The sequence below is a fragment of the Panthera onca genome, chromosome B1 (assembly GCF_046562875.1).
Source record: "Panthera onca isolate mPanOnc1 chromosome B1, mPanOnc1 haplotype 2, whole genome shotgun sequence".
Lineage (NCBI taxonomy): Eukaryota > Metazoa > Chordata > Mammalia > Carnivora > Felidae > Panthera > Panthera onca.
In genome coordinates, this window is record NC_138342.1 from 50010625 (window position 1) to 50029876 (window position 19252).

At 35.5% G+C, this 19252-nt stretch overlaps 1 protein-coding gene across 23 annotated transcripts in view; it reads left to right on the forward strand.

Annotated features, from left to right (window-relative positions):
* Nucleotides 1-19252, forward strand: part of ADGRL3 (adhesion G protein-coupled receptor L3) — an 824470-nt gene that overhangs the window by 539825 nt on the left and 265393 nt on the right. For all 23 annotated transcript variants that reach the window (XM_078446071.2, XM_078446073.2, XM_078446079.2 and 20 more), the window contains one exon: nt 1405-2205. In XM_078446071.2, coding sequence (XP_078302197.1) covers nt 1405-2205 — 801 coding nt within the window. The remainder of the gene's footprint in view (nt 1-1404; nt 2206-19252) is intronic.

A 19252-nucleotide genomic window follows, 5' to 3' on the forward strand; every position in this document is an offset into this window, starting at 1 on the left:
TGGATCCAGGCTTATAGTTGCTGTTGAAGACCTAATCACTAATAACAAGAGAATAATACTTTAATCATTAAAATATGGGTCAACATTCAAATTCCTTATGCTTTCTTAATTGCTCTATCCAATACAGTTCTAATCACTTCAAACATAACAGTGGACTGCATGATTATTTTTCAGTGTGTTTTCTTTGCAAAAAAATACTAGAGCAGTGTTTCCCATAGCAGGTTCAACAGAACACTACACTTTAAACAGGCTCTGTGGAAGGGGGCTCCACGATCAAATTAGTTTGTGAAATTTGCTCACCCCCCCCCCCCCCCCACTTCTGCCTTGGAGATTCGCTAATGCACTAAAGCTATTCAAGTCTCTGCCACAATTCTATTTAATACGATATTTCTTAAACATATGGCTAAGGATCTCTGTTTTCTTTCTGTGTAATATCCACTTGAAACAGGTGCTTCAAGGACCACTCTCTGGGAAACATTGCTTTATGGTCCCTTCATTACAAGCCAGCCAAAACTTCTTACCACTATTCACAGAATGCGCTACTGAATCATACTAAAAATCAAATAAATCAGATAATTCCTGCCCATTTTCGATCTGAAGTATGAGCAGCAAAATATTGTAGCAAGTAATCTTGTTTTTTAATGTTCTTCTCATGTAACAGTAAAAGGTACATGTTTTTAAGTTCCAATACTACTGTATTTAACAGGACATTTTTAACTGATTAAAATCTAGATCTTGGGTTCTTCTCTGTAACCTTTCATCTTTTCTTCTTATTCCTTCTTTCCTTTCTTTTTCTTCCTTTCTCTTTTTCCTCCCAGTATCCATCCATCACTCATTTTTAATTGTATGGGTTGCATGCTCTGTGTGTGCTATAGAAGCTTTAAGAGTTTTTTTGCTAGAAGATTCAGTGGCCTGTACTACAGGGCTTTGCTTTTCCTTTATTATTATACTTATTTACTATTGGATTTATATTTATTTCTTAATGATAAATTATTGAATGGCTAATATCAGAGTGAAATCCATATACATATATTTAATTTCCAGATAAGATAAGTAAAAATATTCTATATAAACCTTTGTATTTGTAAAATACATAGACGTACATCACATCTATATATGTATATCCAAAAATATTGTATAACATGTTTACAAAGGTAAAAATCAAAGGAAAACACAACTACTCATGGAGAGGCCACATTTTTCAGCAGATGAAATCAAAATGATTTTGAACAAAAGTCAAAATCAATATGTAAGACGGTTTGCATACTCAGAAGAATGCAGCAAAATAATTAAGTGGTGGTGGGTATCTCTTGTTAGAAGTACAGTCCATTTGGTAAAAACTAAGAATATGTGACAATATTCAAATTAATATATTTATTATTTTAACTCTTTCCCTTCCAACAGTTTTTCTTTGCCCTGGACTACTAAAAGGAGTATACCAGAGTGAACATTTGTTTGAATCTGACCACCAGTCTGGGGCATGGTGCAAAGACCCTCTGCAGGCTTCTGACAAGATTTATTATATGCCCTGGACTCCCTACAGAACTGATACCCTGACTGAGTACTCATCCAAGGATGACTTCATTGCTGGAAGGCCAACTACAACCTACAAGCTCCCTCACAGGGTGGATGGCACAGGATTTGTAGTGTATGATGGAGCTTTGTTTTTCAACAAAGAACGCACCAGGAACATAGTAAAGTTTGATTTGCGGACCAGGATAAAGAGTGGAGAGGCTATCATAGCAAATGCCAATTACCATGATACCTCTCCTTACCGATGGGGAGGCAAATCTGACATAGACCTGGCAGTGGATGAAAATGGGCTCTGGGTGATCTATGCAACAGAACAAAACAATGGTAAAATTGTCATTAGTCAATTGAACCCTTATACTCTACGGATTGAAGGGACATGGGATACTGCATATGATAAAAGATCAGCTTCCAATGCATTTATGATTTGCGGGATTCTGTATGTGGTCAAATCTGTATATGAGGATGATGACAATGAGGCCACAGGGAATAAGATTGACTACATTTATAACACTGACCAAAGTAAGGATAGTTTGGTGGATGTACCATTTCCCAATTCATACCAGTACATAGCAGCTGTGGATTACAACCCCAGGGACAACCTTCTTTATGTTTGGAACAACTATCACGTCGTGAAATACTCTTTGGATTTTGGACCTCTGGATAGTCGATCAGGTAAGTTTGACTTTTGATGATACTCAAGGGGGAAATATTTATAGTTTGTTTTCAATAAGCTTCTTGTACATATGATTAGACTACCTTTATTGTCTTCCTTCTGGCCTATGTACCTGCAAATTGTTCATTGTCTTTTCGTCTAAAAATGTTGTCATTAATTACTTTCAGCTGTTAAAAAAAGGTATAAGAAACTTTCTCTTCTTTGTATAGCTAGTCTCCACTCTTAAGTCCTTCTTTGAAGGACATTTTTATTATCAGCTGGTTAGCTCTTTGTGTAGGGAAGTGCACAAAAGCTTTGCTAAAATAGAATGCCATCCTGTCTAATTAATTGTGACATGCCCTCTCCACTTTGAAAAATGTCAAGGCCTGCCTTGATATGATGCTTCGGGAGCCCTACGCCAATATATTCACTTTGCAGACAGCTTTGTATATGACCACTCCTACTGGGAACATTGTCAGTTCGCGTGTAGATATGTCTGAGTGTACCTAATTGGACGTATACAGAAAAATGTTTATAACTGGTAAATAGAGGAAAAAACAGACCTCAATTTTGTAAGAAACAACAATGCAAAACACTGTTTTGAACAAACCACAAATAGTTTTTAATTTTAATTATTTGAAATTGTCTTTTTCCTCTCTAGGACATACTGTTTCCTTTTAATATTGTCTAAAGATAGTGACAAATTGCTCTATTATCTTAAACTTTTATTTATATAACTGAAAAGAATTATCTTAGTTTAGAGATTCAATTATTTTAACTACCAATAATGCTCTTCTTCATGATAAAGTGTAATGGAAAACTAAGGTACAGGTATCTGAATTTTGATAGTAATATAGCAGTTCATAGATTATATTCTGTCTTTCAGTGCTTACATGTTAATATTACTTATTTTCTGCATTGCTTTTACCATGCTTTTACTAGCATGCCATTCTGCTTCCTAACTATTTCATTATATACATATCTTCTTACACAAATAGATTGTAAGTTCCATATGGCCAGTGACCTTTACCCATCCTTTATATATATATATGTGTATATATATATATATATATATATACACATATATATATATAATGTGGCCATTATTTCTGCTTTATCAGACACTAGTATATATGTGGCATATATAAAATAAAGGGTTAGTAACTCTTTGTTGAATAAGTGGATGAATGAATGAATGAATGAATGAATAGCTTTCCACTTCTTATTCTGATAGAATGAGAAATTAGTTGGCCTTTTCTCTAATCTGAAAGGCCTTGGTCAGAGTGACAGCAGTTCTTTCCATGGCCAGTGATGCTGGTATTATATTGAACTACCTCCTATGGAAGGAGAAGCCTAAATATGCAATAGCAACAAAAGCAACTTCTCCTTACTAAATCCTCAAAAAATCTCCTAGACCTAGTACAGTACCTGGCTCACCACTGTATAGGTAAGTTTTTTTTTTTTTTTTTCAATTCAAGACACCCTTCAGTTGAAAACCTAAGCAAGAATCAACCATCTGCAGTACTCTCAGAAAATATTTTTTTCATAGCTGTGATATTCTTAAAATTTATATCTTGTTAGTGAAAACTCTCTGTGTGGTTCTTAGCCTTTTCTGACGTTTAAATTACATTAGGACGTAATTTCTAATTGCCTCCAAAGAAATAATAATTCATATTTTGTGGTTAATCAGTGAAGAAGGGATGGTAACATACTTCAAATTTTATTTATAGAAAATATTATACATTATTTTTATATAGAATAATGAATAGGTTATATTTAATTAGCATTCTAGATTTAGATTTGATGAATTGAAGCAAATTCTTAGCTTTCTAAATTATCCTTAAAGAGCAAGGTGATACCATAGTCTCATTTTAGATGAATGACACAAAGATTTTTCTAATGTACAGTAATAAACTCATATGTGTGTATACATATATAGGATAAGTCTTTGTAATTGTGGACATAAGGAAAAGTGCACTATTTCATTTGATGTTATGTGTCTGTCTCTTTATGGGAGTTAAAATATGAACTATTTTGCCCAAACGTACTAGTATTCAGGTTTGTTAAAAGGATGATATTAAAGTGGTAAACATTGAGAAATGATAAAGTTCAGCTTTTGAAACAAATTCCTAACTTATGCCAGGAGATTCAGTTTTCTCTCTTTTTATAAGACAATAAAGACCTTGTCTGATTTGCAGTGAGTAAGATTCCATCTATGAAGACCTTGTCTGTTTTGCAACGAGTAAGATTTCATCTGTATTAAATTTGTAAATATAATCACAAGAAATATTATCAATTTCCATGCATGAATGCTGAGATTGAAAAGCTAGTATTTTGGTGTGGACTTACTGCAGTTTAAAGGTGAAAGAATAACTGTAGAAGTAAATTTTATGCATCGTCGGTGTGGATGTGAGAATTTCAATTAGCATTGATAGAGGCTGTTTGTCTTACTCCTCACAGACAGTTTCAGGTGGGTGTTTTTCTTTAGTAAATTAGGCTGACATTTTTCAAAGAAATTGCCTGTAGTAAATTCTTACTATGGATCTTCTTACATGTTTATGTACAGAAGCCAACTCCCCATGAATATGTTAGGGTCAAGAAGTCTAATTCTGAGTTTGTAATCTGAAGCGTGTTTGCTGTTGCCATCTGTTGGAAGCAGGCTATTTTTGCTCTAAATCAATGAAAATTCACACTTCTGAAGCTTTTATGCAAAGGGGTATCTGTGCTCTACTTCTACTAAATATCACTTTTCTATACATTGAAAGATCTGGGTATTAGAAGTTAAGGGGCAAACATGTTCCCCTTGTATATACAGCAATCCTTGGGTGGAACGTCCACACAAGTAGCATGCAGCTCTGTAAAAGCCTGGGAGTCTGAAGGACTTGGTCTTGAATTCTGCCTGTGGTGTTGACTGTGGACACATTGCTCAGCCTCTTGGTCTGGGTTTTCTCAACTATAACATGGAAAAAATAACACCTACCTCTGGAAATTATTGTTAGATTTTAATGAGACGATCTATGCAATAACAATCAAACAGCTGCACACCAACCCTACAAAAATCATTTCCAGCCACATTTTCTAAATGAGGAAACTAAGTCACTATAACTCATATTACTCAAAACCTGCCCAGTGATTGAAGGGCAGCTCAACTCCAGATTCATGTTCCCTCCTGTGACACTTGTCGTGGAAAGTGTGTTTCCTGAGGCAGTGTCGCCAGATTTGTTCCTCTGGTGGAAGTGACCTCAGTATCCCCACAGGCCAGGCACTCTCTAGATGCAAATCTAATCTGTCATTCTCACTGTAGTCGTTCTCACACATTGCTGTAGATGTGTGCTCTAAAAAGTTGTATCTGTTCTTCAGCCATGAAATCAGATGCATTTTCTTTTTTAACAAGAGTCCTTTTTAAAATTTTGAAATGGTAAACTTTAAGGAAGAATATCAAGGAAAATGGTGTCTCAGAAATATCCTAAAAAGTAGCTTCAGAAGTCATTTCACTTTGCTCCCTTACTTTTCCCAGCACCCATTCTCAAAGGGCTAATCCCGCTGCCTTTTGTTAGGGACATTTGTTTGTATTGTTTTTCAAATGAAACCATCCTGGGAATGGTGGTAGGTGAAACAGGTTGTTTTCAACCATAGCCATTTAAATTAATTAATTTTATTTTTTAAACTTGTCTTTCAAATGCTCAGTTGTTAATTTTAAGTGAAGTTTCTCCTTGAAAAGTGCTTTAATGGGCCTATTCCTCTGGACAAAGTTTTAAAATGCTTCAAACCTGTTCTCCTTTCTGCCTAAAAACATTTTCAAAACTGTCATCATTTATTCTGCATTATATTAATGCAAGTTTGCCAGCATTTTCTGTAGTTTTCCAGCATGAATGTAGTGGAAAATGAGTCCGTATTTATTCATATTGCTATTCACATAATTTATACCTGCACATTTTGTAAAAACAATTTTTAATAATAGAGTTCTGCCTCAAATGGTAAAGAACATACAAATGCAAAGAATTTCCAGCTTATAAAAAGCTTTTGTTCCAGAACTAATGAGATTTTGATTCACATCGAAATAATCTTGCTGATATAGCTTCAGTCACTTTGGTTTACAGGTCTTTATAGAGTGCCTGGTAAATAAATAGTAGGTGCTCTGCCAAGATTTGTTGAATGATTTTGGAAATACAAGAATGCATTAAAATACATATTAATATTCAGAATATTATGAAAATAAGAATATTAGTCCTAAAATTTGTTTAATTAGATTACATGTATGCATGGGGTGTCTGGGTGGCTCAGTCAGTTAAGCCTCCGACTTCAGCTCAGGTCTTGATTTCATGGTCTGCAAGTTCAAGCCCCGCGTCGGCTCTGTGCTGACAGCTCAGAGCCTGGAGCCTGCTTCAGATTCTGTGTCTCCCTCTCTCTCTGCCCTCTCCCATTCGTGCACTCTCTGTCCCTCAAATATAAACATTAAAAAATTAAAAAAAAAAAAAAGATTACATGTATGCAGGGGTGCCTGGCTGGCTCAGTGAAGTGTCTGGCTCTTGATTTCAGCTCAGGTCATGATCACCGGTTGGTAGGTTCGAGCCCTGGTTGGGGCTCTGCACTGACCGCTCAGAGCCCACTTGGGATTCTCTCTCTCTCTCCCTTTTTCTGTGCCCTTCGCACAGATTCTCTCTCTCTCTCTGTCTCTCTCTAAATAGACTTAAAAAGAAAAAGTCGCACATATGCCTCTCAGGTTGTCATCTTCACTATTTGCCGCACTCTCCTATAATCTAGAAGTTTTATGAGTCATCCCAGTTATTCCCCACCCCACCACCTGCACCCAGCTTCTTCCCTTCTTCACGAAGATTATATTGAGCTTTGGTAACCTAAAGGAAGTTGAGCAGGTGTTAAGGAGAAGTGCCAAAGCACATTAACACCTAATGCGCTTTCTTTCAGAAGTAATTAGAAGAAATTAAAGTCACTAGTCTTAGAATAGGGAAGAAAGTGAGCAACTGTTCAATGACTTTCACATTCAGAACGTATTCCCAAATTTTTCAGTTGACGAGTTCCAGGATTTTCTTCAACTCAGAGAAAATGGAACGTGTGGCATATTCAGAAATGAGTAATAATCATGCTCTGTTCAAAATACATTTTGTCTGAACAGCTGAATCAGTTCGGGGCACCTGTATCAGAAATGCGTGTAAGCATTAGCACCTGAGTATAAAGTAAATGCAAACGTGAATGCAAAAGTGCTTTCTCTGTTCTTTTCTGAGCAGAAAACCAAACCTAGAGCTATCAGATCTAGAAATTTCTTCAGATGCACTTTTAACTAAGCCTTTATCCTTCCTATCTTAAAAGATTCAATATGAACTATACATTCTTCACTGCTTTCAGTTAGCTGTTTTGTAAGATAGACATTAAAACCCTCCAAACAATACTAAGCTGTTTCACAGGTTATTTGAATGATTCTCAGGTTGGCATTATAAATAATTCTAGAACTACCTGAATCCTGATACATGCAGTGTGGGGGAATCAGTGGCATCACTTCCCTTTAGCTGTTATAAGTGACATATAGACTGACTTTAACTCTTTAGTTCTTTGTCACAAACCACCTTGTGCTGAGTCCATTATTCATTAATGACTGGCAGTGGAACGTGGGACCTTTTTGTTGGCTTTTCCAGTTTGCTTCTAAACTGCCCACAGAACATCTGTACTTCCCTCGTCAAATATACAGATGTTTTCCAGTATTTTCTACTAAAGAAGGAGGGAGTAGATTTAGGTTGACAGTAAGAATAGGCAGAGAAGCTCACTTCCAAAAATTTCCTAAAATCAGCATGCCTAACACATCTCAAAGTCTACTGGTTGAGATTTAGTGAAACACATCAAACAATCAGTATGAACGACAGAACAATAAAGACATGTAGTTACTGTCTTATGCCTGTTCTTCTGCTTCCCTAACACAATCCATATTTTCTTGAAAGCCATTTCAGATTATGTAAATGTATCCATTCTTATATATGCTGAGGATAATAGAATCTAAAACAGCAACAAAAAGCCTACACATAACAGTTTAACAATGCAGATAAGGTGAACCTTCTGTCCTTATAATATGCTAATTAGGTGCATTTGCGTCTCCAGTAAAAGCTGTGACTATGTAGTGATGAATAAGAACTTTAAACACACATGACACCTCGTTAAAATGTAATTTTCACATCATATATCTGAGCCCTTTACTTTGACAGCTGAGTAATGTGAGTGCTGGGCAGAGAATCTTGAGCATTTTGAAACTGTCACGTGTTTAATAGGTAGCTGAATTCGCTTCCTGAACGGTTTAGTTAAATATGATGCACCCTAATCACAAAACAGAGCCTGAAAGTAGTGTGCTCTTAAATCAAACTTGTCCTGAGCCTCTGGGTTATGATTACTTCACAGTTCCACTTGAGATGCCACATTGTCTCTAAAGTTTAATTTACATCTATCTTAGTAACTGAGTGAACTTTACAAAAAGAAAAAATAGTCAGCTACTTGTTGCTAATTTCATCCCAGTCTGTATTTTTATGCATCAGCTGTTTCCCTGTCTGCAGAGGAGCCCCCCTTCTTCCTCTCAATGCTGCTTCATTGCCTGTAGTGACAGCTGCTGCCTGAAGGGCGTTGCTGCTGGTGATTTTTCAGGGAGCACAGCCAAAACTTGCAAAATTTGCAAGAGCTATTCCGCTGCCGTTTCACACCAGCCGAATTCTCTTGTGTTTGTTTTTACTTTTCTTGTATTTTCTGTCTTCATAATTGAAGGTTAAACCCTTTCAGAATGACACCTTTTGCTTCTCAGGCTCTGAATATCAAACCACAGTCCTGTACAAAGCAGAACTTGACCTGCCTTTCTACAGCCAATGAGTCCAGTGTTAGCCATTAATCTGATGTGTAGAAGATAAGATGCCGAGGATAAAAAGGTTCACAGATGATACTAACTTATATTTTTTTCCCTACAGAGTGATGTCCCTGATAAATGTAGCATTATTAGAAGTGTAATCAAAATCATTTCTCCATGTAACACACAGTCATAAAAAGATGACTTGTGAATAAGCTTCCCACTCACACCAGCTGTCCCTTCTGTAGCCATTTCACTGCTCGTTAGCACGTCCAGCAGAGGGCAGACAGGTGGAAGTGAAATAGTTTCGTTATTAGCACATCTCCTCAGGGTTGGTGATAGTGACTAAAATGAGATTTCTGATTATCCAAAGTTTCCGCTTCAGAATGCTCTGCTTCCGTCCACAGTGCCACGGATAAATGAGAATTGATTTTGTTATAAAGCAAAGTCTGACATTTGCTTTATTTCTTTGTGTTTTGTTTTGTTTTGTTTTCAAATTTTAGATAATGTTCAAGTACTTGAGAATAGAGTGACAATCAAAAGTACGAATATAAGGACCAAGGTATTTCCTTCTTAATGGCTTTTCCATCAGGAAGCCTAATTCTCAAATTATACTGATTAATGACCAAATAATTTAAGATACATAAATGATAGGTAAAATACATGCTGTATAATTTTTGGGAAGAAACATGTCAGATTTTCCTAAAAACAAGTGGAGAACATTTCCCTTTTATTTGCTTAATAAGAACTCTGCCTGTTTCTCATTATTCTCTTCAGTAGTACAAATTCATGGGCAACCTTTTTGCATCCACATATCTCAGGTGAGAGACAAATTAAAATTATCCAGTCCTTTCTCTCCAAAGTGTCTTGTGATGGAAATATTTTAGCCTTAAAATTTAGATTTTTAGAAATAATGTTAGAAAAAACAATTCTACCAAAAATACACAAGCATGAATGAAGTGTTAGGTATTGGTTGATTTCATGACTTAAATTGATCTTTTATGCTATTTTTTTGAAAAGATAAGAAATGTCTTTGAAGAAACTTTTTCCTTGGAGAAAAAAAGAAAATGGCACTTTTATTTGGAAACCTGTATTTAATAAAAATATAAAACAGACTGATTTTTAAAACAGTAAACTTTTCAAAATCTATAATAAGATTGCCATATAGCAGACATATTTACATATTAAACAAAATATTTAGAGTTTTATATTTTATAGAGAAGCCCACCAAGAGACATAAGTGGTAATCGTTTGTGGAAAGGAAGCTTGAAAGTGGAATTGGAAATACTAAGAAAAAGCCAGAGATGAAATTCATCCACAAAATCTGACCTGCTGTAGAAAGCAGAAGCAGGAGGTCAAAACTGGGTTTAAGTCAGAAGACCAATAATTGATTGGCCCTTCTTTCCTTCCTTCCTTCCTTCCTTCCTTCCTTCCTTCCTTCCTTCCTTCTTTCCTTCCTTCCCTCCCAGCCTCTCCCTCAGGAAACAGGTCTTTAAGTATAGTTGAGGCCAGGCATTGTGCTATGCTCTGTGGCTACAACTATGAACTATGACCCTATCCTCACAGAGATTACAGAATATTAAAAACAAATTAAAAGAAATAGAAAAGGGGGTGTCAAAAAAAATAGTAGCATCACGTACTATTTACTGAATGTTCCCTTTTCTTGCCATTTACTTAAATTATCAAATGTAACCCAAACAAAAATCATGCAAAGAAAGCACCATCTTCATTTCCAGATGAAGAGATTGAGGGTCAGAGAAGGGCAATAACACGAACATCACATGCATGGTCCAGGGTTGCGGTTAGAATCCTAGTCTGTCTGACTTTCTGTTATGTCCTTTAGCATCTGGCAGTGATTGAAAGGAATACAGGTACCACAGCTAAGGAGCAAGGCAGAAGGCAGGGAGGCATAAGGAGCAAGGCAGAAGGCAGGGAGGCAATATACATGTACTAGAAGGTAAGTAAAGCAGCTAAGCTGAAGTAGAAATGCAAGGCAGCAAGGACACACTGACCTTCAGTTAGAGTAAGGACAAGAAACAGCAACTGGTACCGTAGGGGACTGTCATCCCCACCAAATTGCACTAGGTTTCACACACACACTTTCACCCTTAAAAAAATGGTCTGAGGTACAGGTGAGGAAACTAAGTCTCAGAAACATAGTCACCTGGCCAGGGAATCCTGTAATGTAGATTTCAAAGAAGCTCAGGTTTATTTGACTGAATCATGGAGCCACAACATTTTATATTTACAATGGAAAAAATTATAATGCACACAAGCATCCAATAAAATGTGATATAATGGCGCATGGATATGGTGTGGGAGATATGTATGTGTGTTCTTGGAAATGCTTGAGGAAACAGATGTAATTATTGGAATATTGGAAGAATTAGAAATTTTTGCAGAAATTCTGAACAATTAGAAGGTCCACATGGAGATTTGGGGACTGGCTTTTATTAGATTTAATTCTAGTTAACATATATTATTATTTCAATTTTTATCATTTAGATGTATGGCTAGCACAACTTTTCTGTTTTCTATAAGTAAGATTGGCAAAATGGTGAAAAGCAAAATGAAGGAAGAAAGAAGTTAAGGAAGAGAGAAATAAAAGGGAAATAAATATTTTTTGTTTCCTAAAAATAAATGGACAAGAGGGGCTTCTGGGTGGCACGGTTGGTTAAAAGTCCGACTTCAGGTCAGGTTATGATCTCATGGTTCATGAGTTCTAGTCCCGCATAGGGCTCTGTGCTGACATCTCAGAGCCGGGAGCCTGCTTCAGATTCTCCCTCTGTCTCTCTGCCCCTCCCTTGTTCATGCTCTCTCTCTCTGTCTCTCTCTCTTTCTCTCAAAAATAAAATAAACATGAAACTTTTTCTAAATGGTCAGGAAATGAATGAGTTCACTTTTCTCAAAGGGAAGGTGATGAAAGAACATGCCTTTAAAAATGTTAAAAAGCTATTTCCAAGATTGATTTAATTACCTTAAGTGGTTAAAGATAAAATAAAGGACAAAGTATGGAATGCTTATACCTCTATGGTTGGAATGTAAATTGTCATAACCATTTTGGAGAGCATCTTGGCAATGTCTGGTAAAACCCTTATTTAAATGATAGGCTTATTTTGTATGTTAGCATATCTATTTCTAGGTTTCCTCCCTAGAGAAACTTTCATACTTATATGAAGACAGGCTTGTACAAAGGTGTTCGTTATAGCGCCGTATAAAATAACATAAAAGTAGATTATACCAGACCGTCCCTCATTCCGTGAAAGGGTACAGGGCATGGTAGGAAAGGATGACAGAGAGGCTTGCGTGCAGTTGCACAGGTGTATAATAAGCAACTGGAATAGAAGGCATGGATGTGACAGCTATCTGGCTGGCACCAGAGACTTTAAAAGCCCTGGTCAGTGTGGATGGCAGAGTCCCACTACCATCCACACTGACCAGGTAATGTGATCACTCCTCCCTTAGAACCTGATACATCAAAGCAACTGTTGGTACCTATGAAATGGTAAGTCAGAAAAAATCTTCAAGTGGCATTTCCCCTTTCTAGTCATATAGCCCCATGTTGCTTTAATAACTCAAAGAAGCCAGGATTATAATTTCCCCAGAGCACCAACATCCTTTACCTCCTTCTTTGAAATCGTTACACTTCTAGTAAAAGAAGCCCTCTCTTGTCAGAAAAGTAAATTTTTACTCTGGAATTTTAATCAAGCATGACCCATAGTAGCTTATCATGTGTTGCAACTATTGAATGTATTGAGCAATTCTTGAGAATTTAATTTCTTCAAAATTATTTTTATATCACCTTCACTGAATTTTTTTTCCTAAATATGAATGTGTTAACTTGCCATGCATTCTGGATTCCCATGATATCTTTTAGTATGACCATACTTTTTAAGTTTTTAGGAACATGGCCCAGTATGTCAGTGGATGAACAGGACTCCTGAACATGTTCCAGAATTAGGAATTTAAAATACCACAACGCAGGTTCAAGTACCCATTTTTGTAAGCATGAAAAGCTAAAATTGTCTAACCCAAACAGTGAACAGGAAGATTTATATATGAATGAAGATGAGGGTTTTAGTTCTCTGGTTTAATGAAAAAGATAAACCAATCAAAAGAGATGTGCCATAAAATGTTGAACTTCAAGACAAAATTCATATAAAGAATATAAAAAATATTAATCTAGTGAAGTTGCATTATACATTAAAGTATGAAAGTAAAAATTAAAGAGAAGCAATTGATTTTTGAAACTCCTTTATAGTTTATAAAATACAGTGAATCTTTAACATACATATCCCTATAGAGTACAGATATAATATGACATATTATTATGCAGTGTATATTCTACATACTAAAAAGTACATTTACAAAGTATATTTTATAATATTTTAATTGCCTAACATAACTTCTTGAATTAATGTCAGTTAAATGTATCTGTGATGCAACTCTTCTATAGTAACAGAGTCCCATAGTTATTTCTGTGTAATTTTGTTCTCTGAGAACTTTCCCCCTAAACAATACATCTATTCTTCTTGAATATATTGACTTTCACTTTCCAATTAAGCTTCCATGTAATTATTGTATCATTGATTAAAATATCTTAACAAGGCAACTAAGAAGGTTATATGGTATAAGGATATTTAATATGAGAAATGTTCATTATGTACTTCTAAAGTTGTTGATGTTGTTGTTGTTTTAAGCAGGTTTAAATGATATGGAATTTAGATCAGTATACTTTTTTCTACTTTTGTTTATATTTGAAAATTTCTGTATAAAGCTTTAAAAATGATTTATGAGGACAAGCCTTTTAGCAGTCCTAGTAGTAGTATGTATTTTAATAAGCATATAATTCAGAATTTTAGTGGTAGTTAAGCTCTAAATTATTCAGGTTTGAGCTTTTTTGGGTTTTACCAAATTTCTTTAGTGAATATGTTCAGTCTTTCAAGTAGTGAAATACATTTCTGAAAACTGATCCACATGAATAGAATACTGATAATCTATTTAGAATTCAATGAGGGAATGTAAGAAGGCCTTCAAATTGTGTCAGGATAGTTACTCAACTAATTAGCACCCCCTGGTGACTAGGACACAAATAAGAAAATGCCAAAGTCGTACTGACAGAGCAAAACTAAAAGAGAGAAGACCTAATCTATTGTTAGTTTTTTTGGTATTTTCTTTTTTTTTTTCTTTGCTAAAGAAGAAAAACGTGTAGTTTTTCTTGGACATTCCTAGAAACTTTGCCTCTACTCCTTGGTTACAGAGCCCTACAAAACTATGTAACCCAGATTGAATCTACTCTCGTACAGAAATATGGAATAACAGAGTAGGTTGATCTCTCCAGAGACCTTAGAAATAGTTCCAATGTTTCATTACATTATTTAGTCTAGTGGTACTCTCTATTGATTTTGACTTTTAAACAGTTAAAACCAGCAGTTTTCACCAGTTGCTTATAAGAATAAACACTGAAAAAGGAAAAAAAAAACATAAAAAGAAAACTAAGCTTTGTTAAACAACAAAAACTCATTCAAGTAATATTTTAAGATCTACTTGGTTTTATTGAACAATTTATGAATTGGGCAGCAAGCCATCTAGGAAGTAGAAAGGAGCACTAGGAGCTGTACAAAATGGAAGGCTTTTTAGGCTAGAAGGGGAAGGATTAAGGAAAGAACAGTTTACCTCATCTTCCTTTGGGGGATAGAGAGGGTCCATGTGGCAGATTATTTTATTGGTGCTAATTAGAAACTTCTAGACTAACTGGTTAAGACTACATCCCCACAGAAAGTTGAAATTGGAATTGGGTTAAGTCTTAAACCCTGGTTTAGTGATGTGGGTTTAGCACAAGTGACTCCATTTTGAGTCTGTCATTTCTTTTTAATAGCTTAACTATGCCAACATTGAATATGAATGAAAGGAGAGTCAGCTATTCTAATCAGAATTGACAAGTCTTTTTTCTTTTAGCTTTGACAGTGAAACAGGTAAATTCACCCACCAGGAAGAGTCAATATTATTTGTTTTATGTATACAACTATGCCCTTTTTATGCCCATCCTTATATTTCCTAGGAAAGGGTACTTAAGTATGTTCTTTGAACATTGACTTTTAGCTTTCAAAACAAGATTATTCAATGAATATTTTTGATGAGAGAAAAACACTAATAGTTATTTTCATGGTATAATGATATTAAAAAATTATTGTAGAGAAAGTGTTAGAATGTTATATCACAATTTTGTGTAATTATTTTGGGAGGCAAGTAATTTTGTTCTAGTAATCAGTGGGTTTAAATATTTTGGTTTACTGGAAGCTTCTTTTTATATTTCTTTGTATGATAAAACTTCACTCTGCAAATCAGTTATAAGTAACTGATACCTAAGTTATATGGGGTAATAGATCTCAAAGTGTGGTCTAAGGAACTTGTTACAGATGCAAATTGTCATATTGCATCCCAGGTTAACTCTGGAGATGAATCCCAGTAATCTATTTTTAACAACCTGCTAAATTTGAGAATTACTGTGTGTGCCATAACCCCTACAAGGTTAGTATATACTATAGAGTGTAATAAACATATTAAACAGGTGCTTTGTTTTGTTTTTTAGAATTTATGTGACTGTTTTGTTGATTACCTTTAAGTAAGTGTTTCCCCATCTCTTATCTAATGACTACTGGAAAGAGGCCATATAACTCACTGCTGAGGGAAACATGTTAAAATGCAGGTTTCCTGTCTGTTTCCCACCCCATCATTGATTCAGTATATGAAATGAGGCCCAGGGATAGGGTTTTTTAGAGGTGGTTCTAGGTTTGGAAAAGAATCACTCCTCTAGATTCCCTAATGGTTAAACAGAATTTACATTTTAGCACAAATATTGTCTTAATGCATTAAGAACCTGTAGAGCAAATATATACTAACTACCCCCTCTCTGGGCTAAGGCTACTCTGGAAGTAAAATGTATCACTTTGCTTTATTAAATGAGCCTCTTTTGTGTCCTCATAGAATTACTACCTGTGTGGTTGACAGAAAAGAACAGCGTCCCCTCTCAAGCTTGTCCTGGCAAAAGCAAGGTGCCATTCATCTTCACCTTGAATAGATGGAATAAATTAACACGGTGAGAACAGCAGTAAGACTCTAGGCAATCATGCAGTGCTTTGCAACCACTCATGGTCTGTTTGTGGGTTGGGAAAGCAAAACAAAACAAAACAAGTGAAAAATGAGCAGCAAAATAAATTAGTCCTGTCACTATAGTTGAAGGAATGTAGTAAGCAGGAGAATCCTATCCTCACCATGAACAGAACCTCACACTTCTATATTTTAATTTAAGGCAAAGGTTTCTTTCATACTCAAAAGTAGGAGTTGGTAGAATTCCGAACCCTTCATTTATGTTTGTAATTTTCCACATGTACTAACACATAGTCTGTGGCACATGATGGTTTCTTCTTCTGTCCATTTCCAATGACTTTCCTAAACATGGACAGAGGAAGAGGTGTGAGGGGTTTGGAAATGCTGTGCTGCTGCCTGACTCTAATCACTCTTTCTGACTGTGGTCATTTATTCTGGCTGTTCAGGGCTGCCGTGAGTGGCCCTCAGTTTTGCCAGCTGAGATCTGGGTAAGTGCAGAGAATGTGCCCATCCTGAATCAGGCTGATGTGTAACCTTTGGGCCAGCCCGTGCTGCTCTGACTTTTTTCCTTTAAGACAGAAATATCTGGTGGCTTTGACCCAGTAAGATTCTAAACTTTAAAAGCCATTTTCAGACGTGAATCTGTTTAATTAAATATTCTGATATGCTAAAGGATACTCAAAATTTTGTATCTCTTTTTCATTTTTCAATTAAAATTGTGCATGGGGGTGCTATCTCACTTAATGAAGCAACTATTTTTAAGAGAAGCTTTTCTTTATGTTAGATTTTCCTGTCACCTATTTTTTTACATATCATCAGAATTATCCCTGGAAATATTTGGCTTAGTGGCTAGGGTGAGTAGGAGTTCTTTGTTCTAAAGATCTTTTGTTTAGTTTCCTTTAATTCTATTAATTTTATGCCAACTCTCCCCCCAATTTAAAGCTAAAAATGCAGTCATTCGTTCTCATTGTGTGAAGTTTGATTTATTTGTTTAGACTGTATTCTGATTAGGATGTAAGGTAATTCTGCTATTATCCCTAATTAAAAGAATGTGAAATAGGGGTGCTTGGATGGCTAAGTCTGTTAAGCATCTGACGTCAGCTTAGGTCATGAACTCATGGTTCACGAGTTCAAGTCCCATGTTGGGCTTTGTGCTGACAGCTCAGAGCCTGGAGCCTGCTTTGGATTCTGGGTCTCCCTCTCTCTCTGCCCCTCCCTTGCTCATGCTCTGTCTCTCTTTCTCTCAAAAGTAAATAAACATTAAAAAAATTAAAAGAATGTGAAATAGTAAAAGCAATAAAATGATGTTAAAGCCTCACATAAATGTAAGTTTTTTTCTAAACTGTAGGAGAAAGGAAAATCTAAAAGGTGGATCAGTTTCTTGTTTCACTATTAGTCATCGTGATTACTTATTTTAGATACTAAATATATTTGCTCCGAGATAATTTGGAGGGCTTTTAGATTTCCTTAATTTATATAATAAAGCTAAAATTTTTTTTATATAATGTGCTATTCACAAATACTTGCTGAATTCTTAATTTTGTGTCTAGCTCTGTACTCAAGATCTTAAATGAATAAGAATGAATATGTGATGGAATTGATTCTTTTAAATTCTGAAGCTATTCTTTTGAGCCTCCAAGTGGACTGATTATATTTTCTTTGAAATGGGATAAGCAGGGCATAGTTATCATGTGGCAGAGTATCGATGAGTGCCGGAGGCAGAGATGCGATGCTGATGCATCCTGAATTTGTGAGCACTCTCTTATTTTGACATGCTTATACTAAATTCCTTTCTTCTTTCCATTAATGAGAAGGAATAATATTCCCTGATTCAGTCTGCAGCACTTGGCTATTATTTGCTGAGCTGTATAAACAATGAGCAGCTGTATCATTGTTTATATTCCATGATTTTGTTTATTCATTTAAAACATTTTATGACAGTAGTGTGGCGGGGCAGCCTGCTTATGGTAATGAAGAAGTTAATTAGCAATATTGAGCAAGACTTCAAGAGATGAGTTTTAATAAGTAGTGCTAAAAATATTACAGTAGTCATCCACAGATATAATAAGCCTCAGACAAATGAGGAAAACAGTCAGATTACAAGAAAAATTAAGTTAGAATCCTTTGCTTTCAGTTTCAAAAGAATAGTACAGATAAACACATACTCATTCATGTCTGAGGACAGTGACTGCCATTCCCCTGTTCTGTTTTGTTTTTCCGTAACATAAAGCTACTACATGGGTAGAAAAGGGAAGATTACTTTAACAAAAAATAAGCAATTATCTTTTAATAACGAATTCACTCCGATAGAAGAAGACTCTGCCAGTAAAGAAGTCAGACAGCTTACCAAGAATCCTGAAATTCTATGAGCTCTCCAGCCCAGAAATATTGATAGACATAGTCTGAGTGTGTTAGTCTGCTTCATGTTAGAGCCAAAGAAATCTTAATTCAAGCACCAGGAAATCCATAACTGGAAAGAATCCCATAGTTACTGCTGATATTTTCCTCTAATTATAAGTGACTTTGATGCATCATAAGCCCACTTAAGAACTCTGGATTTTGATAAGAGAACTATTCCCAGGCTCCATTGACTAGACCTGGTGTTATCAGAAATTCATTTTTGTTGGCTATGCATTAGAGTGTCATGTAGTATTTGATATAATGATATGAAAATGCTCATACTGGAGTATGTTAATACAGCATCAATTTTGCCTAAGGGCCAAACAGAGGTTAAACTTATATTTCTTGGCATTAATAACTAAGCAGATACTATGACTGATTTTGTGAATGCATTAGGATTACGGCAGGTGATGTTGCTTTACTTTATTCTTTTTTCATGCCACCATCAGCAGTGTCTCCTCTCCAGGCCATGCTGAATGGGTGATTAAGTATTCCCATAGACTGGAGAGGTTACTTTTAATCAGAAAAAGGGATTTCTTTTCTTATTTATAAATGTCCTATATATGGACTTCATATGAATAAGAAGTGCCAAAAGTTATTAAATCAAAGGGAAGTTAGATTGGTGATAGGAGAATATTTTAAAAATAGATAGTTCCAGGAAATTGTATATAAAGCCTGCCAATGAAGAATCTTTGTTAGATGAGTCATGGCCATACTCAAAA